This window comes from Pezoporus wallicus, unplaced genomic scaffold (assembly GCF_028554395.1).
Source record: "Pezoporus wallicus isolate ANWC-B61680 ecotype Strahan unplaced genomic scaffold, APGP_CSIRO_Pwel_v1 contig_7461, whole genome shotgun sequence".
Classification (NCBI taxonomy): domain Eukaryota; kingdom Metazoa; phylum Chordata; class Aves; order Psittaciformes; family Psittacidae; genus Pezoporus; species Pezoporus wallicus.
In genome coordinates, this window is record NW_026637976.1 from 1,801,537 (window position 1) to 1,825,270 (window position 23,734).

General features: G+C 42.5%; 1 protein-coding gene across 11 annotated transcripts in view; it reads right to left on the reverse strand.

The window, feature by feature from the left end:
• Positions 1 to 23,734, reverse strand: part of TENM4 (teneurin transmembrane protein 4) — a 755,231-nt gene that overhangs the window by 176,714 nt on the left and 554,783 nt on the right. For 10 of the 11 annotated variants that reach the window (XM_057408504.1, XM_057408506.1, XM_057408511.1 and 7 more), the window contains 3 exons: positions 14,751 to 14,921; positions 8,838 to 9,052; positions 3,032 to 3,242 (listed from right to left, as the gene is read on the reverse strand). In XM_057408504.1, coding sequence (XP_057264487.1) covers positions 3,032 to 3,242; positions 8,838 to 9,052; positions 14,751 to 14,921 — 597 coding nt within the window. The remainder of the gene's footprint in view (positions 1 to 3,031; positions 3,243 to 8,837; positions 9,053 to 14,750; positions 14,922 to 23,734) is intronic. The other variant, XM_057408512.1, reaches the window with a different exon arrangement.

Genomic DNA, 23,734 nt, shown 5'->3' on the forward strand with positions numbered 1-23,734 from the left:
AAGCTCTGACAGGCATTAGGACGCTGTATTCTTCCCAGGTTTATGGGCAGTGGCATGTCACATTTTGACACCACCTAACTCCTTAGTGATAATGATTCCAGCTCCTTTTAGCCAACAGCTTAAACTGCCAGCTCCTGACCTCAAAATCAGTGCTCATGTTCCTGGATTTAGTTATAGCTACATTGGATCCCAAAACTATGTGATGGACAGCCTCAGAATTTATGGAATTAAGTGTGTGTTATCAAACTGGGAATACAGATGGTCTTTTCCCAGTTTTCACCAGTTTTCTCTAGAATAATGGGAGCTAAACCATTCCAGACAAGCACTGCACAGTAATTGCAGTTGATATTGTCATACAGAGCCTGCAATGATTATACTGGCTCTGGAAAGCTCGGGCTGTTGGAACACAGCAGAGACACTTGGAAAAGCAGCACCCTTTCCATTCAGCGCCTTTAGTGAGGAAGTACTTCAGCAAGTACCTTACCCAGGTGAGTCCTCTCACAGGGGAGGTTTGCCTGAATGACTGCACAGTTTGGCTTTATGAACTTACTGTAATTACCATTATCAACCTGGTGCTCTCTATTACCCATGATTATTAATTAATGCTTAATGCATGTTCCCAGCAGTTCCATCACCCTCACAGCATCTCTGGGGAAATACCACTCTCCTCGGTTTTACATGGTGTGAGCAGCTGAAGCATGAGCCTAGGCTGGGTCAGGATTAGCACATCAATCAGAGTTCAAGAGGTCCAGGCTGCTGGTCCTCTTCTCACATCACCGGATCCTACTTCTTCCTGCATCACAGCTTGACATTTCAAACCCACTCTCACTGGAAGCCCTATGTCAGAGCAATAACAAAGGGAGATTTTCCTATGTGCTTCTGCCACAGGAATCAGTTTCAATGGCAGCTTGCTCCTGGCAGTCCGCACAACTCCTCTGCAGGTTCCTCACCCCACGCAGATAGTTCTAAGGCTCCCATCACACGTGGAGCTATTTGCCATTGCAGTTTTACACCCTGGTTTGTAAGCACCATGCCAGGTTGCTGCACCTTCTTCATTCTGGCACCAACAAAAATTATAGAACTATAGTCCTTTAATATTTATAGACTCAAAATCTAGCAACCATGACTTGCCAGCCCTCATGAATACACTCAGAAGGTCCATTCCAACCCTTCTGTGATTCTACGATCTAAACTCTTTACTTATCTCAAGTGAGTTTCAAAGTGTGCAGCTTATACCTAAACAGTTTCTCCTGTACATGACAGAGTTGTGTTGCTATACAGCTGTCAGTGGGCAAAGAGATTCACACATATGGGGCAAAGCTCTCTCCTGCACAGCAAAAGAAAACCTCCTTGTACTGAAACACGGAATGATCCCAAGTCAACTGGGGAGCTACAGTATATTTCATGGAATATATATCAAGGACTGTTCTGCTTATCATGTGGCCACGAAGGTAGAGCAGGGTATAAACAAATAACATGTGATTGCCTTAGAGTCAGTCTGATGTGCTTCTCACCCACACCATTCCCTATGGTTCAAAGGCAAATTAAGAATGGTTTGTCTTTTCTTTTTTCCCTGTGTTAGTGCAATGAGGAAAGTCTGGCTAAAACACTTAGCATCACAGTGAAAACAAGAACAAGTACCAAGTGTGCTTTAAAAGTGGGAGGGTTTTTGTCTGTGAGAGCCTGGCTGATTTTCCTGTGTGAAGTTCTGAACTACAGGCATTCTTACACAAGGAAAAGAAGGTCCCTTACAGAAGAGTATTTAGAGGTTCTTGTGAGCAGAAGGTGATCAGTGTAAGTGACAACTCCAGTCGCTAAAGGAAACTGAAAGTAAGCCAGCATTCAACAGAAAAGACTTCAATTTCCTAAGCCAACAGGCGACCATTTCTGCTGTTGCTTCGCTGCGAACAGGGCTGAACACATGCACTTGCAGGTTTTAAATTTAACACAGAGCATTATAACGGTGTTTCCACTTCTGCATTAGATAAACTTTAGTGCTCAAATGGAATATTGGGATCCTAATGACTTTGCTTTAATAAGACCTAAACTTTTAATTAACCTGCCAAGACAAATTACAGCCATAGCTTTTAGGTAACTATTGCAGACAGCTGAGACTCAACACCAATGCCTCTTCTGGGAGAGGGATTAATGGCAGCTTTGCAATGAGTCTGCTCTTTTCAAGCAAAGGGGCAAAAAAGAAGTCTATTAAACAATCAGTGTGGCTAGAAGAAAGCTGAGTGCTAGTTTTATGGAGCAATCTTTCAATTACAGCCAAATGAATTTGGGTATATGAACAGTTTCAGCAGGTCAGTCGAATTTAAAGCGAAGTATTATTGAATCAGAAACAGACTGATATTTATAGGGTGGAAGAAGCTCGGCTGTCAGGCAGCGCACAGGCTGCATCCTGGCCTCCTTAGCAACAAATCAGTGCCTGTGTGTTGAACTGACAGAGAGCACTTCTCTTCCACAGCAACTGAGAGACCTGGTTAGTTCATTTGTTCTTCTTAAGAAATCTCAGCTTCTTGCTTTTAGCAGGGAGAAATGGAGATTTCTGTTACTGTGGCTCCTGCTACCAAGCCTCACAGTGCTCTGTATTAGTTTTAACCCCAGTACGCTGCCTGAACTCCAGCTTCAGTAACTTTGGTGATGCTCGAAGGCAGGACTGTGTCACACAAAGCATGGTGATGCTCTTCTATCATTCCTATCCCTCTGCACAGAAAGAGGAAAAAAAGCCCAAACAAAAATAACTAAATGAAAAGATCAAAGAAAGAAAATGAAGCAGGGAATTTCAAGCTTGTAATCCATCTTTGGCACTGGGCAGACTCTTGTTATGGATATAGTTATTAAAAAGGCCTATAAAATACTTACGAGATATTTAAGGCCTAACAATATTCAGCTTATTGCTAAATACAATCTCCTACAAGCTATTCTTTCTGAAACCACACAAAGCCACCATGCAATTGAGTATGTGCGTTAATACCTGGCCCCGAGGCATATTTAGGAATTTAGGAATAATACAGGAAATCCTTACCAATAGCAGTAGTAAGAAAAGAAACCACTTCCGATTCCTTGCCATCGTTGTAGAAGGCTAAATGCCATATTCCTGAATCTAAATACTGGATAAACCCCGTCTCATGGCTGGACAAGGGCACAAAAGCTCTGTGTTGCCGCTGAGGTCCTTCTAAGCTTCTCGCCTCCTGTGTCAGTAGACGTCTTCCATCAAGGAGCTCGACAAAGTCAAACTGAAACATAAAGAAAGAGTGATGTTTGGGTGTGCTTCAGGCTTCCTCGAGCTTAGTTTCATGTTCTGGGTCTACAGAAGCAGCATAAACAAGTAACTCAGATCTGTTCCTGGCCTACCTGCGAGTACCCATTTTGGAAATAGCCAGTGTATGAATGTAATTACCTGAATCAAGAAATCATCTTTATTTAGAATGGGACATATTGACCTTATTGATGTGCTCTCATTCTGTACAAACACAGCAGGGAAACATGAGGTCCAGAGTCCTAAATTGCACTGTAAGTGTGATGATAAGATGCTTATTTGTTAGTCTCTCTGTGTCTTGGCTAACAAGGGAAATAGAAAAAGCCTAACCAGGTTCTTTGCCTCAATTGCTATGGGTCACCAAGGAAAAGTCAAGAAGTATTTGTATTAAATTCTGGTAGGGGTTTTGCAGGAGTATTTTGTTTAGCCAGAAAGGGTTTTCTTTCCTAAAGCAATAGCAAAAGTGGTTAAAGAATCATAGAAGATGAGATGGAAAAGAGATAAAGTAATATACAGAAGTCTCATTTAGGCAGTGGCTTTGGGAAGCTTTCCTCAAAAGGACACATCCATTTTTTTTGCCAGAGTAACTTCAGCAGAACACCTGCTTTGATTTTGCTATTAATGTTGCAACTACCTTTAGTTAGCCATTGAAACAACTTTCCAGAGACTTTCTGCAGTGATTGCATTTTGTCTGGTGACAAATTAATGGGACAGGTCTGATACAAGCTGAGCAGACAACACAAATGTTAAGTGAACCTCATCTAATCTGACTTTCAACGTGTAGTTAGGTGAACCGGACATCTTGTGAGCAGAATCCAGCAGCTGAGCACTTTTCTGCTCCTTGACTTCACCTGGGTTTGCCCCTCTCATCCAGTTGGTCAAATAAGGCTGTAGTTTTGGGCAGGAAGGAGGGAAAAAGACAAAAAGAAACACCTTATTTTTGTCACAGTATGCTTATTTTTGTCACAGTATATGTTTCTATGCTGAATAGTTGCTGAGTGTTGGCTTAATGGGCAGCAATATTTAGGCTTTCTGACTTTACCGTTGCAGTATGTGGGTGATTCTGTTACATTATTAAGGGCATCACCATTAGAGATGAAGGTGTCATTGTCCTGTTCTACTTGGTGCTTGTCAGGCCACCCCTGGAATACTGTGTTCAGTTTTGGTCCTGCTGCAGAAAAAAAGATGTGGATGGGGTGGAGAGCGTGCAGAGAAGGGCCACAAAGATGATTCAAGGGTTGGGCAGTGTGTGAGGAAAGGCTGAGAAAGCTGGGACCGTTCAGCCTTAGGGAAAGAAGGCTCAAGGAGACCTGATCCCCATGTGCCAGTGTTTAAAGGGTGGCTACAAAGAAGATGGAGACTTCATTTTTACAAGGAGTCCCATGGAAAAGACAGGTAATGGGTAGAATTTACTCCTGGGGAGACTCCAGTTGGACACAAGAAGAAATTTTTCCCAATGAGAACAATCAGCCATTGGAATAACTTCCCAGGGAAGTGGTGACTCCCTAATGTTGGACACTGTTAAGACTCAGCTGGACAGGGTGGTGGGGCATCATGTGTAGGTCATGCTTTGCCCAGAAAGGTTGGACCAGATGACCCTTGAGGTCCCTTCCAATCTGGGATTCTGTGATTCTACAAAATGTGGTGCTAAAGCAGCATTTGAGAACATAAAAGCCAGCACACCTGCAAAGGACACTCCTTTTGGAGGTCAAATCCAAGTTATCTTTGTCAGAGACAGAGTTTCTATTTTGAATAATGTAAATACACATCATAAAATGTACTAGTGAGAGATTGGTTTGAATGACACTTTGTGAGCCAGGTATTTGTAGCTATTGCCTAGGCTGCCTCCTCATCAGGCCTCAGTGTGGCTGTGACTGACAGCTCCATCCCTGGCAGTGTTCAAGGCCAGGTTGGACAGAGCCTTTGGTGATATGGTCCAGAGTGAGGCATCCCTGCCCATGGCAGGGGGTTGGAACTGGATGATCTTAAGGTTCTTTTCAACCCAAACCATTCTATGATTCTATGATTGTGCCTTATAAGCATCCATTTGTTGCTACATACTAGGTGTAGATGCTTAAAGCTTAGTGAGGTGAAAACAACTTCAAGGCACCCAGCTACGGTGAGCTGCTGTTGTTGCAGTCCAATTGGGGCCATGCTCTACCTGGGGCTTCCTGCCAAAAGCAAAAGTTCATTTTTATAACTATTTACAAGATGCTGCTGTGGATGTTGATGACTTTGCAAAGTTCCTGGTTACCAGTTGTAAATAGTAATTGAACCACAAATGGATTGTGCTTTATTGCATTTTAATACATTCAGCGATTTTTAATATGCAATTAGAATTATTGCAAGCAAGGAAGTCGTAGATAAAATACCACATTAATCAATTCCAATTGGACTAAGGGAAAAATGCCTCCCACAAGCTGTGATGGCCAATCCCTGAGATTCATGATTTACTAAAATTTGGCTTAGGTTAAAAAGAGCTTTAAATATTATTTGATCTAGAAAGATTAAATAAATAATAATAAACCTGTGTAACTTTTACTATGACTTGTTGAGAAGAATGAGAAGAAATGCCTGGAGTTAACAGTAAACTATTTCAGGCTTCTGCAGGCTCTCTTTCTAAGACTACAGAAAACTGGAGTTTGTATTTAATTCCTACTTATTAGTGTCCACGGTTGTTGGCAACATAGGCTAGAAGACAGGTCACCACAGGCAGAGAATGTTAGAGAATAGTTAGGGTTGGAAAGGACCTTAAGATCATCCAGTTCCAACCCCTTGCTATGGGCAGGGACACCTCACACTAAACAATGTCACCCGAGGCTCTGTCCAGTCTCACCATGAACACTGCCAGGGATGGAGCATTCACAACTTCCTGGGCAACCCATTCCAGTGCCTCACCACTCTCGCAGTAAAGAACTTCTTCCTTATATCCAATCTAAACTTCCCCTGTTTCAGTTTGAACCCGTTACCCCTTGTCCTGTCACTACAGTCCCTAATGAGGAGTCCCTCCCTAGGGACTTCATCTCCACCCAAGTTTTCCAGAGAGAATCTGGAATAGATTGCTGCTTTAGCATGGATAAATATGACTTTCAACAATCTAGGGATAACTTTTAACAATTTAGGAATAAATAGGACTTAACTATTTAGGAATATATGCCAAGGGTCTGCAGCCTTGGGATCAGTTCAAAGATCCTGACATAGAGAATATTAAGGCTCACACTATAGAAGATGGATTATCTAAGCAGAAGAAGTATCTAATTATCTAACACATAAGAAAACCTGATTATCAGCTAGAATTTTACTACTTGCCATCAACTAGATGATAGGCTGGGGGAAAATAATTGACCCTTTATTCAGTTCTTCCAAGGGCTGTATCACTGCTCTGATCATACATTTTGCCAAAGTCTTGTTTACGACATTCCTTACAAAACTTGGGAATACAAAACTCATTGGGTAGATTTATGAGGTGCAGCAGATACGGTGGAGTATGCAAGAGGAAAGATGAGATTTGTGTCAAGTGTATTAACTATAAGAGACAAGTTTACAATTTCAGCACAGAAAACAAGTTACCTATTTAATGACTCCTAAGACTAATAAATTACAGTGAGATAGAACGTCATATAAATAAATAGAGGAGAACAATGTTGTAATTGACAGCAGGTTTATAGAATAATAAATCTAGGGAAAGGGATCATTTAAAATCCCAAATTAAATATTAACAAATAATACATCAGTATTGATTCAGTATCTGCAGCTTCATTAAGTTATTTCATCAGAACAGGGTGGGATATGTGATCTGTTTCTCCAAGTGTACCATTGGTTTTTATTGTCCCTCTAGTTATCTTTGGTGATGTTTTGGTCCGGATGATGATTTTGTTATAGACTTGGCAACTCTCAGTTAGTGGTTACACAAAAAGCAGGGTTCTCAGCATGTGCATTGCCTCGTGCATCATGTCACATTGACAAACGTGTGGCATATCCCACATTCAACATCTCATTCTTAGCAGAAGCTTCAACTGATCCACAACCATGGTGTTTTAAGTGGGAAACATTGATAAATCACTCAGAATACCCCAGCAAAAATGAGGTTAAAGGGAAAAAATAAAGCAGCAATGGTGAGGTTGGCATGGGCTTCTTAACTGCTAAAAACTTTACTATGGTTGGGTTTAGTGCCCTGCTGCACTAAAAGGTTTTGCTTTAAGTTCAACAGACCTGAGGTTTAGGTGTTAAATTTCACACGTGTTATTTAAAGAACTAAAACTATTCATGTAAGAACTCCTGTTCCATAACAGAGAGTAATAATGATAATAAACAAGTAAAATCAACACAGACTTCTCTCTACAGTTAGTATGATGTGACCAAGACTTGAGTTTTGATTTAACTAATACAGGAGGTTTAAGTCTGAAGTGTTTGAATCTCCCTGTAAAAAGAGTCTGATGAAAACTGGGCAATAAGAGCACTGCTGTGTCACTGAATTTATGACCTGCTGATCCTACTGAAACGCTTGAATTCTGCAGAAAAGTAGGCAGAGAAAGTGTAGATTTATAACACCTCTTTGACATAAATAAGTTGCAGGTGTGTTAATATGTAGAAAATACCATATTACCCAGAAAGACTGTAATAAACATATTTGTTTGCTCAGGAAGAAAATAAAAGCAGGGTATTTCCATAAATCTTAAGCAGTTGTGTAGGTTTTTCAGTTAATAGCAGAGGGCAAGGGTAAGTTACAGCATTAATATAAACCTGGTGGTACTTTGATAACTTGCAAGTGGGAGTAAGATGCTTTGCATTGCCAGTGATGTATTAATCAATCTGGTGAAGAGCAGCTTAGAAACTGAACTGGGAAGTAGAGAACGTAATGTACAAAACCTTTATTTAAGGGTCTGGCTCTTCAGAGCTTTTCCCAGAATGGGATTTCTTGCCATGGCTTTTGCCAAGGTGTGTCAAGAAAACCAATGATATCTTGGTTGCTGTCTTAACTAAACTGGAGGCTTTCATAAGAACTCAGTTTTGTTTGGTTATACACCAGTTACTGGGCCCTGACCAATCTCAGTCTAATCTGGCAGTCGACATGCATGATGTGAAGGGTTGCCCAAGGCATTTCGGCACAGAAGACACAGTGAATCTTGGTCCCATGAGGGTGAACGACCGGGGTCTTCCTGCTCTTACCTTCAGAGGGCAAAGGCAGTGGCTGAAAGAGGGAGACAGACCTGAGATGCAACAAAGTGCTTAAGAGATGGGGGGGTTTGATGTAGTTTAAGTTTGGCTCCTGCTGCAAGGGTTCTGGATGGAAAAGGTGGTATCTCATGCTATCAGGAGCGACCAGTGACCACTAGCTCACAAACCTCTTTTCCTCCCCTGGCAGCTTGCTGCCTTAGGTAACTGCCTGCTTGCAAGTGCCTATAGCACATAGAGTTAACTCTGCAGTTGTCACTTGATTATCTTTCTCTAGACAGATGACATTTAACATCTTACAAGCATGCAACAAATTCTTGCAATAAACAGCTGAAATAAAACAATAAGCCATAAGGACACATAATTTACGACAATTATTAAATTGAAATCCCATTACCTGTGTATGTGATGGTGGGAGGCCTTTTCTGCCATAGATGCCAACCAGAGCAGCCTTTCCTAAAGACACATTGAATTTCAGATGCACTGGGTGGTCGATGAACACCTGAGATCTCCAAAAGATACCAGGAGGGATCTTCTGTGTGGCTCTTCTGCCAACATCAATTTCTCCAGAGTCTATAAAACTGTCGTCGGGAAAGAAACTACTGGGTTTTCCTGCCAAAACACAGGAACAAAAGCCTTGGATTAGCCTGAGATCCTAAAAGTAATCCAATCAGACTGGTATCTCTGACACTGATCTTGTAAAACAGTCAATTAGTGTCCTGAGGTCTTCAGGGTACTTTGTCTAGCCAATCCATATGATTATGGGAGGAAAACTGGCAGGGTTATTCCTGGCTTCGGGAACTGTTTGGTTTGAAAACATGGACATGGGAAGAGCAACCTGAAGAAAAATGGCTTTTTTGTTTCAATGGCAGCATCAGAGAGTGTGTAACTACATTGTGAAGAGAAGATAAATCATCTGACATTAAATCCTAAATGAATGTAAGTTCACGTTAAATTAGCAAAGAGAAGCGTAGTAAGTGTGAGGCAGACACATCACAGAATGGAATGGTAGTGTGGAGAACAGCAGCATGAACGATGCTAAGTGGGGAAAGGAAAATGTTTCTCTGTTAAAATCAACTCTTGACAGCGGTAACAGTATTTGAAATCTGCTCATCAGTCCAAAGGAAAAAGGACTGGGAAAAATGAAGGAAATCATACCCTGCACTTGAGTAGTGTCTACTAATAAATATAGAATCATGGAGTCACAGACTGGTTTGGGTTGGAAGGGACCTTAAAGCTCATCCAGTTCCAACCCCTGCCACGGGCAGGGACACCTTCCACTAGAGCAGCTTGCTCCAAGCCCCTGTGTCCAACCTGGCCTTGAACACTGCCAGGGATGGGGCAGCCACAGCTTCTCTGGGCACCCTGTGCCAGCGCCTCAGCACCCTCATAGTACAGAAATTCTTCCTAATGTCCAATCTAAATCTACCCAATGTCTAGTATAAATTTAGCCCTAATCTTATAATGATAAACATCTTCTTGTGCTTAGCCTCTGGAGCCCCAGCTTCTTCAAACTTTAAGCAGTGAAGCGAAAGTGGCTGAGAGGTTTGAATTGGGTTTCAATACAATCTGTGAAGCGTGCATCTTTTCAAACAACAAGCCAATGGAGGCTTCTGTTTCATAAAGCAACCACCAGGCTGGAGAGCCTGAGTCTGCAGATGGCAATCACTACATGCTGAGATGTCCAATGGAGTCAGCAGGGAGCTCAGCATCCCTTGAAACTCTGAGAGATTCCAGGTTAAAAATTCACACACTTGCAGTCCCCAAAACTGGTGGCTGCTTCAAAAACTCTGGACCCGAAAGGAGCCCAGGAAATGAGGGGCAGAATGAAAACTATAGTGCCAGTATGTTGCCTTTTCAGCCTTTGCTTCAATCAGTTGCCACAGCTTTACCTGCGTGGAGAAAGGCAATGATGCAGCAACCGCTTAGCAAAGAGCCTTTATTTAAAGACACTTCTAGTTAAGAAGTATGCAGAAGTGTCACCTGAAAGACTTTGGCTTTAGTAAGGAGAGAATCATGTCACCAACAAGGACTAATATTCATTTGAGGAATTCAAATTAATGTTATCTCCATCCATCACAGCACACAATTCTGTGTTTCACAGACTGAGCCATTCAAGCAAAATGAGGAGAAACCTTTCAGGTACATACAACCTTTTGCAGGACAGTCCCATTGTGAGATGGCTTTCTTACAGAATCTACATTTAGGGAATGGGAAACAAAATTATCTTTTCCCAAGCTGGATTCAGGTCAAATAATCTTAGAATTTACTTGGCGTGTTGAAAAGGTGAGCGGTAGAACAACCTTTCCGTTTACTGTTTCATATGAAAATATTACCTTTATATAAATTGAAATATAAATTTAATTATTATTATCCTAGAATCACAGAATGGTTTGGGTTGGAAAGGACCTTAAGATAATTCAGCTCCAACTCCCTGCCATGGGCAGGGGTGCCTCACACTAGACCATGTCACCCAAGGACCTGTCCAAAGTGGCCGTGAACACTGCCAGGGATGGATCCTTAAGCTTCTCCTTACACCATCCCAACATTAACTCTTCAGGAAAACCAGACATAAATTGTCTCTGAAATCCATATATAAATTATATGCATATTAACTGTTAACATAAGAAGTCTCTGAAGGTGTCTCTTTGTATCTTCTTTCTCTTTAGCAGAACTTTTGCTCTCAATAAGACTAACCCCTGATTTAAAGCCAGCAACTGCTTATGTACACCGCTGGAGTGGGGCTTGATGGCATGTTCATTTCTATGATATCTTGCGGCAAAAGTTGTATTCATAAAATCATGGAATGGTTTAGGTTGGAAAGGACCTTAAGATCATCCAGTTCCGACCCCTCTGCCTTGAGCAGTGACACCTCACACTAGACCATGTCACCCAAGACTTGTCATACCAGCATAGCCAAGATAGCAAAGAGTGTATGCACATTCATAGCCAAAAAAGCTGCTATTAATTTTATAAGATCCTCATTTACCTTTGTTTATCACATAAATGCAGAGGGAACATCACCTGACTTCTTGTCCTCTTTTAGTCAATGTGCATATTAATAGAGATAATCAGAAGTGGCTTAGGTAAATGGATGGTCTTTCTGAAACATTCTGTGCTGACAGAGTACAGTTGTAGGATGCAAATCAACAAGCTTGCTTCCAAAGGGGATTACTCTATCAGCTGGGCTGTTACGATTTATTTGGCATACTATAAATTATTTGCCACACTGTCAGGATTAAAGGAAACAGTTCCCATGTCTTCATGCAAAGTTTCTTATTCTATTATTTAAGATGAATAGACTGAGGATTGCATTAAAAAAGAGATAAAGGCATCCCATAGTTTGATCCAAATGAAGGCTTTATTTTTCTGATTATTACTGTCATGTTTTATAGATTCTTAGTAATTCAGATGAAAACCTAAAATATTTGATATGCAGCCTGAATGTTCATTAATAAAGATTGTACATTGGAGTGAACCAGGGAAGCTGAGGATTTAAGATGATAGATCATACAATCACAGAATGGTTTGGGTTGGAAGGGACCCTAAAGCTCATCCAGTTCTAAACCCCTGCCACGGGCAGGGACACCTTCCAGTAGAGCAGCTTGCTCCAAGCCCCTGTGTCCAACCTGGCTCTGATGGATGTTGCTGTGCAAGACATGGCCTGGAGGAAATCAGTGCAGTACGTGTCCTGCCTGTACAGAGAGCAGCACTTGCTCACGTGAGCAGAAATGCTTTTGTGATTGCACAAGATAATAACACAGAAATACTTCTTTGGACACACAATTACAAAGTTCATGTCTCCTCTTGTGGGCAATTCATGTCTGAGAAGCTGACATCCTCAGAGCTGTCACATCATGCTGCCAGCAATTGACATTTATCCTGACACAGAAGTCTAAAGAAAGGCTGAATTCATTCCCTAAAATCCATCCATGTTCCATCAGTTTTAGCCTATAGTAAGATAAGGCCCTATGGACAAGGCACTTCCCAAAGTACAATTAGAGCCAATTCAGCTTCTAATCAGAAATGAGGTTTTAATCAGAATATCTGACTCCTTAGAATTAACTTCAGGTCTGAATTCTTAATTGGGCTGTCAATTACTTTGCTCTTTCCACAAGTTACCTTGAACTTCTTAGTTGCCATAGCAACTATTCCTAATTTATTTGGATATCAAAATGAACAATTTCATTTCAGGCCTTGCTGAATCTGCTGGTATTTTTGACAGCAAGGTACCCTGACTCACCAAAACGCTTCAGAACATGCATTTCTCTGCCTTCAATTGCAGTTAATCACATGCTTAAATATAAGCATGTGCTTCAGTGCTTTGCTAAGGGATGGGCTTAAACACAGTACTGGAGCACAGGCACAGATGAGAAGGGATGACTTACTGGGAATTGGCAAGCCATTGGTAATGATTCATTCCAAGCAGCTGTAAGGATATTCGAACACATCCCAGCCTCTTTCACTGTGATCAAGAAGACTTTCAAATGTATTTCAATCCATTATACAACAAATTTAAATCACATGCATTTTGGTTTGGAACAGCAGCCGTGTAGCACTGCTAGCGCATTCAGGACAAGATACTGTCCTCTAAAACTTACTGATCTGTAGATTCATAGAATGGTTTGGGTTGGAAGAGACCTTAAAGCTCATCCAGTTCCAACCCCCTGCCACGGGCAGGGACCCCTTCCACTAGAGCAGCTTGCTCCAAGCCCCTGTGTCCAACCTGGCCTTGAACACTGCCAGGGATGGGGCAGCCACAGCTTCTCTGGGCACCCTGTGCCAGCGCCTCAGCACCCTCACAGGGAAGAGTTTCTGCCTAAGAGCTCATCTATAGCTATCCTCTTTCAGCAAAGATCCCCTAAGATCTATATGAAGCACTAACCTGAGGTATCTGCTAATGTTATAAGCAGGGTATTTCCCATATTTCTCTTTTAATAAAGCTTTCTGGAAGCAGTCAACACTTCTACTGCTGACACTGCAAGCACAGCTGGAAAAGAAATCAAGTGGAGGTCTTTCCATCACTTGGATGGCAGTTTTGTATACATCCATTTCTTCTCATTTTGACTTTTTAGAGTAAACGGACAGATCCAAACTAGATGTTGGGGAAATGAAACATATGGCAAGTTAGGGATAGGAAAAGGATCTGTTATGAAGTATTTTTGACTACAACAGCAGGGGCATCTGCAGCTTGATGCACTGTCTAGTCAGGCTTGCTGAGAATAGCCCACTTAGCTGATTTGTCCTTGTAGTAACTTGATGTCAGCCATCAGTTACTAGTAAATACACTGTTTTTAAAGGAACACACATAATTATGGCCTTTATTTGGACTCATAAAGACAGATAAGAACAAAAAATACTACTATTAATTTAAATGAAACATCAAAATATAGGCTCTCAGCCAAAGTCCAGGGAACTCTGCGTAAACTTTGGAGTGCAACGAGTTGCCAGAACAGTAGCATTCTTCTTATCTCTTACCCACAAAACTTCCTCCCCCAAAACAACTATCAAAAATAGCCAATGACTTCAATTTGACTGGACTCTGTTAACCTTGTATAGAGAAGCTCGACAGACAAAAGAGCTTTCTGAAAAACTGAGTTTCTCATTTTTCCAGCTCAGTCTTAGGAGGGATAAAACACCTCCCCTTTATGCTTGCAGGTACTGTTGGCAGTGCTGCCTCTATACAAAGCACAGTAAGACATAAAGCTGTTGGATAATGCACTGCAGAACTGAGGACCCATCACTTGCACTGATTTCAGTTACCATCACAAGCTGTCAACATCGTGATGCTTTGTGGAGACCAGGGCTTTTATCTGGCTACTTTTGCAAAGAGAGGTCCAACTCTGCGGTGCCAAAACCCATGCTGTAAAGTAAATATTCTGGTCTGCAAAACACATGGCACTAAATGGCAACGAATAGGCAAACTCAACATGCTTTACTAGTGTAGGGAGACTTGAGCCAGTGCTCAAGGAGTCATTAAATATTCAAGACACACGAGTATTACCATGAGAACAGCCACTCAAGGCAGGGTTTCACAATGACCTTCTGAAGCCTGTGAGATACGGTACAGATGGTTTCACTTTGGATTTGCGGTGAAGTTGCATATAGTTTTATGACATTAGTGGACATCAGAAGAGTATGAAACTTAGAGAACACAAGGAAACAAGACCGAAGACTACTAGTTCTAGACGCGAAAGACTGGAAAAAGCACCTGGTGATGGCAGCATTGAGGGTAATGGAACATGAGATTGGATGGCTGGAGTTCAGAGGCAGACAGAAGACTCACAACATGGACACACACCAACCATACCTTCACTGGTTCCTTTGCCTTTCCTGTCAGGTAACTCTAACCCTGTGCCCCCCGAAGGATATAAGGAGACGTCCGTTGGCACTGGCCAACTGCTGGCTGTGTCTTCCGTGATCTCATACATCTGCCCTTCCATCGGCTGCAGGTGCCAGTTTAGGCCAAACAGGTGCATGGCTGTGGTGAGCAATGAGAAAAGTCATCTTTTTCTGTTGGGGAGAGGTTCAGAACTATAGGGGCACTTTCTAAAGGCTCCACTTTGCCTTATGAGTGGTGATTGCTTTAGGATAAGAACGGCATTAATGTCATCAGACAGCCCCTGCTGCTTCTACCATACCAACTCCCTAGGTCTTTCCACCCACTTAAACTCATTTTAGATCACCTGTACCAATCCATTCTGCTGCTTCCAGTAGAACTCCTGACTCATGGCCTGTGTGAGGGAATAACCAGGCACAGTGTTTCAGAAAAGGGCTGGGGTGACAATGTGGTGAACACAGAAATACAAGGAGTAGTATTTAACAACATACCAATAAATGCCAGGAAACCACACTCTGGTTTATGCTACTGTATTCATAATGTATTATATAGATTCTTTTTCACTCCTTTGTGTTTTGTTTAAACCCACCAATTACACCCAGAAACACAGATATCTCTGACAGCTTTTCCTATATAAGACCAAATAAAAACTAAGGCAATTTAAGACCCAGCACCACAAATGCAAGCGACTACGACTGGGCGCTCCTTAGTACAACTCAGCTCCTCCTATTCAGATCAAAGGCACCTCCTCAGGGTTTGAAACCAAGCAGTGCCATTTAGCTTTGTGTGATACCAGGGCACAGCTCTCTGTCAAAGTCACCCAGTGCATATGTGAACAAAATTCCAGGAATTTCATAAAGGCAAGGGAAGTTAAGGAACAAGACAGGATACTTAAACGCAAACACATGGATGAGGAGTATGGAAAATCATATGCTTATACCACTCATAGCTGCCCCTTGAAAAGAAAAGCAAAAGAATGTGGCTTCCCATATCAATCCCCAACATAAACATTTCATACTCAATCAGGATCCAGTTTAGCTCCAGGCTCTGCACAGCCAAATGATCTGGTAGTTGCTACATTTGGAATGACATAGCTTTTTTAAGGGAATGCCTTGGTATTTTACACTCTAATTTCTCCAAGTAACTGTACAATGGCACAAGGATTGACAAGTAATCTGAGCAGTTCTCCACAAACAGCATGTTTAGGCAATTTTAGCAAAATCAGTGATTTTTTCCCCACTTTAATCTCAATTAGGTCATCTACCATTTACTAACAGGAATAAGGTTGTCTTTGCACTACTACATCACAAAACACAGTGAGAGCAAAACTCTCCTTCTACCACGTTAATAAAGTCTTAATCATTAGGAAAGAAAATACACTCCTAAGGCTTCCAACAGCAAGGAATCACAGTGAGGAAGGTCTCCTGAGGACCCACTCAAAACGTGAATGTTTTTATTCAGGTACACATTCCAAGAAGGAATGCCAGCAACACGACTGGTAACTCAACCAGGATACTTTAGGCATCTGAAAGTACATTTCCTTGGCAGAGAAACTGTGCAAGGGAAGAGAGGAAATCAGGCTGGAAACAAGGAATTTGCAGCAAGCATTTGGCACAGCTGTGCTTGCACAGTATCTTTGTGTTTATACGGCTCTCATCTGAGTGCCTGGGCACTTCAGAGCTATTGACCTCATGGAACCTCATCAGGTAGGAATCTGTTATTTCTCTTTCACTGCAAGTAAAAAGAGAACTACAGCAGATTAAAGGACTTGTTTGGGCATTAAAGTGTGATTGTGTGTTCATTCACTTAAGTTACTCCTTACTCACAGGTTCACAAGCCCTAACAGGCATTTCAGTTCTGGATGCTGCCTGAGAATGCCATCCAGGCTAGACCTCTCCAAGGACCAGAGTGTTACCTAGGTGCCACTGAATGTTTGTAATTCCAAGTGGAATGAAACGTGTACTGTTCACTCCTCCAAACCCAGGAAATCCCATACAGCAAGCAGCCTGGATGCCTCTTCAAACCCTAAGTGTTTAATCCCAACTTCGCCTACCAGTTCCAACTTCATATTCAATGATTTGCATTAACTTATACTGGGCACCACTGGTTCAGGCAAGAACCAAGCCAGTGGGCTCTTTGTTCTGTCCTTTGGATATCACAGTCTAAGTGCCACACAAACTCTTAGGAACACAATGAAAGGCCATTGTTTCCCTGGAAGGACACTGTTTCTTCTCTTCTCCTTAGGAGGACTTTGTTGCTTGTGGATCATTATTTACTGCAAGAAAATGAAGGTGAAGAACTCAGCATTGTTTTGGATGGGTTGGAAAGCTATAAGCATTTCTTCCAGGCATGTAAAATCCATTTAAAAACACCTGAGAGGAAATGTCTTATGAAGGGAATATCTTGCTTCAGTGTAATGACAGAACTGGTAGCTTGGAAGTGTGCTAAGGCTTTTTTTGACATTATCCATCCCCTTGAGCCACTGAATCAACCATTCAATACCACCATTCATTCCTGAACACCTGAATATTGTCTTACAATGTTCCAATATAGAAAATATGACAGAATAACCTGTAACATAGATACTGTGTTATCATACAGAGATAAAAAGACTTCATTAATACGTTAACTTTTGTCTTTGGTGAATAGATTTTGTCTAAGGCAAAAAGCTTCTTGTGTTCATTGATACCATCACCACATAGATCACAGAAGCAAAGAATCCCAGACTGGTTTGGGTTGGAAGGGACCTTAAAGCTCACCCAGTTCCAACCCCTGCCATGGGCAGGGACACCTTCCACTAGAGCAGCTTGCTCCAAGCCCCTGTGTCCAACCTGGCCTTGAACACTGCCAGGGATGGGGCAGCCACAGCTTCTCTGGGCACCCTGTGCCAGCGCCTCAGCGCCCTCACAGGGAAGAATTCCTTATATCAAATCTAAACCTACTCTCTTCAATGGGAACCATTATCCCTTCTCCTGTCACTACAGTTCCAGGTAGAAAGCCTCTCTCCATCATTCTTACAAGCTCCCTCTAAGCATTGGAAGGCTGTAAGAAGGTCACCAGTGATGACCCATGAGAGCTATGTGCACCATGCATGCAAAAGCACAAGCATCCGAGAAACAGAAATATATTTGAAAATCATTTTGGTTGCTAAGCGGCTTAAAAAGAGTTCAGAAAGGGGTGCAAAAGCCTGGAGCTAGTGTTTTATCCAGGACTTCTGATTTGACGTTTCTAACCACAAAAGCCTATAAATATTCCCACCCATAAAGCAAACAGGCATCATGCAATTTCTGCTGCAGGTAGGTGATATCCACAGGAGCCTCCCTGAAACAGGAACAAAGAGTTGGATTTACTGTGGAAACACACTCCAGTAGCAGGCAGTTGTTAGGAAGTCTGATCAAGTCTTTAATGTTAGTATCTTCCAAATAGCAGTGACAAGCTGATAGAATATTCATTCTTCTGCTTGCCCCCTCTAACTGCCACACTCATGCTAAAAAGTCAAGTAGTAACAGCACTGGATGTTTTGGGTCTCTACATCTCAGTGGGATGCGTGAAACTGTTGATGCACTCAGATGTTTAAAGGATTTAGGAGAGGTACAAATCAACCTTGTCCTGTGCTAAATTGATGCAAAGCTCTTCCTTGTGAGAAAGAAAGAAAGAAAAAGAAGACCATAATGAAGGAAAAACCCCGGAACAATGGATGAGAGGCACAATCATATACTTTGAAGTGTTAATGTTCCTGAAAGTAAAGTGAAGCTGTAAAAATAGTTTGAGATCCCTGATGTTCTCAGTCTCCAGGTCAATGGAACCCACTGTTGACATTTTCTCTGGCTTTCTCTCCCCCTCTTTGCTCAGCTAGATGGAGGATGTGGCTCACAAAGAGAAAATGCCTTCCTAAAAGCCCTTCTTGTCCTTCTCCCTCTCCCTCCCCAACGGGATGCTCAGCAGATACTCAGCTATTGAAGGCCCCCCACATATTAAAAGAGCACACTGCAATTAACAATCATTAAAGTGTTCCCTTTTGTAAAATACCATGTAGCTTTCACTGCCTGGGAAGCCTCCTGACATGCCCTTTGCAGTAGCTTTGCTTCTCTTTCCCATGGCTAATAAAACTCTTGTGTCTGACTTCTCTTGGAACGGAAACAAGACTTAGGGGAAGCCCTGCATGTGTCCTCTCTGGGCTGGTTCAGCACCAACAACTTAGATGATATAAAGGCACCTGGGGCCTCTGGCCCATTATACTCATGTTTTGACATTAAATCTTTGACTTTCACAACCTTTTAACTGTAGCTAAGGACTAGCAAAAAGTGCCCTAAAATTTGCTGTGCCCAATAACAGTTTTCCATGCAGAATAAACCACCTTATCCTCAGTCCTGCCTTCTTGGTGGGGAAAACAAGGAAGCCAAACTCCCACCCTTTCAGGATTTGGTTACTTTGCTGAGTTCAGCAGTTCAGTGTGATGTGGCTGTCCATTTGATGGACTCAGATTCACTTTAGCAAAGTGAATTTACCCACAGTTTAGCATCAGCTGAGCTGTTTAACCGCCCAAATAAATCAAAGCTCATCTCGGTGGAACCATGTATTCAGGGTAATGATTCTTGATGTTTTAATATATTATCTTTATGTGTATCACACTATTCTGACTCCATAGCTGCTTGTGGAGGCCATAAGCAACATCAGATAATGTTATTAAGCCAAATAAAGAGGAAAATTGTTTCCAAGTTTGTTTTGAAGAGACACAGGCTTTTGGATATCTTTGTATTATTGCCACTTGCTTATGACACAGCAAAACACTAAAGTCAAAACACTTTACTCAGCAAAGCGGAGAACAAAGAAACTGGTACAGCATTTAGGATGAAAAAGGACAAACAAAGGTAATAATTCACATAGTCAACAAAATGGACATCATTTGGGACAGGTTGATGGAACGAAAGAATTCACAGAGACAGACAGATGAATGTGATAGATCACAGGGAGAAGAAAAGATAAGACATGCTTACTGAAGCATGTGAGACCCCCAGAAACCACCCCCGTCAGCAGAACATTGGAAACCACACTGCTAGCCCTTTATTAGCTCGTTGCTTTGCAGCAAGATAAGTGTAATAAATAACCAAACTGATCAATTGTGATGCTTGAAATTAAGGCGATGGCTGAAGCCACTGGCTGCTTGGAGAGTCTTTGTTAAAGGCATTCTCATGGCAGTTCGCAGGCTCTCCTCTCCCCTATCCTGTCCTCTCCTGTTCTGTCCTCTCGTATCCTCCCCTATCCTCTCCTCTTCTCCCTTTTCCTACTGCAGCTGGCTCGGTGCTTTCTAAGGAATGAATAAAACAACAACAGTTTTACTATTGACAACTGAACTTGCCCTGAACAGTTTCTCAGAACTGGGAGCTCACCAAAGCACCAAGTTAAGCATCACCACTACAAGCACGGTGCAGAGTGACAGCATGTAGGAAAGACAAGTTCTTTGAGCTTCTCATCTGAAACACCTAGGAGTGTTTCCACTAAGAATGCTCCATGCGCTGAAACTATCTTTACCTAAGGATGTCTACAGGGCTGGAGCAGCTCTGCTCTGGAGCCAGGCTGAGAGAGCTGGGCTGAGTCAGCCTGGAGAAGAGAAGGCTCCTGAAGGGGAGACCTGAGAGCAGCTCCAGTGCCTAAAGGGGCTGCAGGAAAGCTGGAGAGGGGCTTTGGACAAGGGCCTGTAGGGCCAGGCCAAGGGGAATGGCTTTAACCTGCCCGAGGGGAGACTGAGCTGAGCTCTTAGGCAGAAGCTCTTCCCTATGAGGGTGCTGAGGCACTGGCACAGGGTGCCCAGAGAAGCTTTGGCTGCCCCATCCGTGGCAGTGTTCAAGGCCAGGCTGGACACAGGGGCTTGGAGCAAGCTGCTCTAGTGGAAGGGGTCCCTTCCCGTGGCAGGGGGGTGGAACTGGATGAGGTTTAAGGTCCCTTCCAACCCAAACCATTCGGTGATTCTGTGATCCTATTTCAGTACATTTTGCAGAAATAACACAGGAGAGTGCACAAGCTTTGGAAACACCAGATTCCTCTGCACAGTCACTGCACCCTCCTCAGCTCAGCTCTGCTAACACTGGGCTCTATGTGGAGAAGAGTTTACCTCCAAAAAAGCACCTCACTGCACTGGTGACAGCAGAGAGAAGGAACATCAGGAAAGAGTGAAGAAGAAAGTAAAAGGGGCTTGGAACAGGAAAAAGAGCTGGAGCTCAGTCAGTGGTTGAGAAGACATTTATACATCTTGTTCCTTTGCTCTGCCCTCGTTTTGTGCACTCATGTATAAGGCATGTGGTGGCTACATATTCCTCTTTAACCTTCAGCTTTGGCAGCAGACTTGTAATAACAGTCTTTAAAATGAGACCTGAGGTTTGTGTTTTCTCCTCCCTGAAAAAGAAGAAGCTAAATTCCACCAGTGAATTACTCAAGGCTAATTTTGACTCAAGGAAATGTATTGCCTTCCCTCCTGTCTCTGGAATCAACTCGCCTGTAATTATCTGGATAGCTGTGTCTCTCTACACTGAAACCAGACGATTTCTGTAGAAGTGGGAGAATTGGCTGTTGCAGAATTAATCATATTTCTGTGACATTCCACGTTATGAGAAAGAGCTTTTCAGCATGAAATAATCACTGGTTTGTCAATCCTCAATAAATCAAGGAAGATATTAAGAGAATGGAAACAGTAAAACAAACACTAAAAAAAAAAAGAGATATCAACCAGTTTGTTTTTCTCTTATACTTCTGTTCCATTTCAGTGCTAGACAAGGCTTCTGTGTCCCAGCATGGCAGAACATACCAATGCAGCTGAGGACTGAAGTGGCCCTATGGCCTGACTGATGTTGGAAGAGGGTAAAAGCAGTAAGCATGGATGCAGCACATTTTACCTGCACTCCTTGTCTATGTGGTCAAGTCCTGGACCAGATAGATTCAAGATGTTGTTTATCTAAGGGCAAGGGACACTCTGAGTGTTGCAGTTATTTAGCACCCAAGGATCTAACAAGTCCTCAAGTCAGAAACTGAAATATAGGATCCTGACTAAAGATCCCAATGGTTCTTAACATCATGAATTCATATCATTTAGACATACAGCTTGGATTTACACATACACCCCTGGCAGTGTTCAAGGCCAGGTTGGATGCGGCTTGGATCAACCTGGTCTAGTGGAAGGTGTCCATGCCTGTGGCAGGGGTTGGAACTGGATGGGTTTTAAGGTCCCTTCCAACTCAAGCCAGTTTGGGATTCTGTGGTGGGGTTTTAGGACCTTCAGAAAGACGTAGGTGCTTTCTCAGCCAGGTCAGTAAAGACACATGCTATGGAACCCCTCTAGTAATACCTGGGACCCTGCCTGCTGCCTGGCCAGACCTCCACATCCGGAGCTCAAACTACACATGTACCAGCAGCATTTCTTTCAGAGGTAATTCAGGCTTCCTCCTTCCCTCAGTCAGAATCACCAAGTACAAAAGAGGAATTCAAATTCCTACCTCTTAAAATTCTGCCATCAGAATGGGAACTGCCTCTGGGGAAAACAAAGCATTGTGGTAATCACCTAAAGTCCCGGCTGCAAATGCATTTACTTGCTTTGATTCGACACAAACCAGTTATTCTTTGACCCCTCCTGACTGCAGAGCTGTATCAAAGCTTTCCAAGACAGCAGCAGATGGTCTACCAAATAGTATTAGCTCCTTCTAAGGAGAACACTTTATATTTTAATTTAGTTCCCAATTGCTCTTAATAGGGAAGAAAAAAAAAAGAGAGCTTCCAGCTGAAGCATCACATTTCTTTGAAACCTTTAAGGAAGTGACTAGAAAGACACGTTATAAAACGAAGCAGTTCAACTCAATGTTTGTTCAATGCAAAGAGTCAGCACTTCCTATTCAATGTCTTCCTAATTACCCCTGGGGATCAAAGACTTTCAAGTGATTGCCTGTCCATTCAAACCGCTAATAAATGATCACCGGCCCCTCTAGTGATATAGCAGCTTGCTGGATGCTCCTCATTTCCTGCAGGAAAAGGGAAAACGCAGTTTTAAATGGGTAAATGTAAATATTTTTATGGGTATTTTAAGGGGCATTTCTAAGGGTCAACCTATAGCTAAAAACCAGACATAGAAATAGCATGGTTTATCCAAGGAACTGTCTGCTTAAATACAATCTGTCATTCCCTTCAGCATCTACACCACTATGAAAGCACAATAGGAGGTTGAAAGATGGACTTAAGCAACGCTTTGCTGCCACGAAGCAGCTTACTGCACTGAAGAGATGCACTTCAGCCCCACAGCTCTAGTAAATGTGGTGCAACACATGCTCAGGCCTCTCTCCCTAAAATAATATTTTCCCTTCTAGGCACCTTTTCTGGCAGAGACGATATCCTATAAATATTCGTGAGATCTTTCGTCAAGATCAAAGTCAATTATAAGATGGTCCCACTGTACCTCTAAATGGAGTTTTAATTTGTGTGTATAATATTAGAAATAATGGTGTTCCCATTGGGGTACTCACTTCAATTAGAGAAATGAGGACAGGCAGCAATACCACAGGGCCTCCTACCTTGCGTTGCAATTCCTACGTTTGTGGGCTAGTCTGGCATGGACAGTATAATTTGACAAAGGCCATTTCATTACACACATATAAAATGTAAAACCCTAATTCAAAGGGGTGTAATTTACATAGGTAAAAAAACAACCTCTCACATGCTTGCTTCCTTCTTGTCTCTACTAGATATAAGGAAGTAGCCTTCTACCTAGCAGCTGGAGAGGGGCTTTGGACAGGCCAAGGGGAATGGCTTTAACCTGCCAGAGGGGAGATTGAGATGAGCTCTTAGGCAGAAGCTCTTCCCTGTGAGGGTGCTGAGGCGCTGGCACAGGGTGCCCAGAGAAGCTGTGGCTGCCCCATCCCTGGCAGTGTTCAAGGCCAGGTTGGACACAGGGGCTTGGAGCAAGCTGCTCTAGT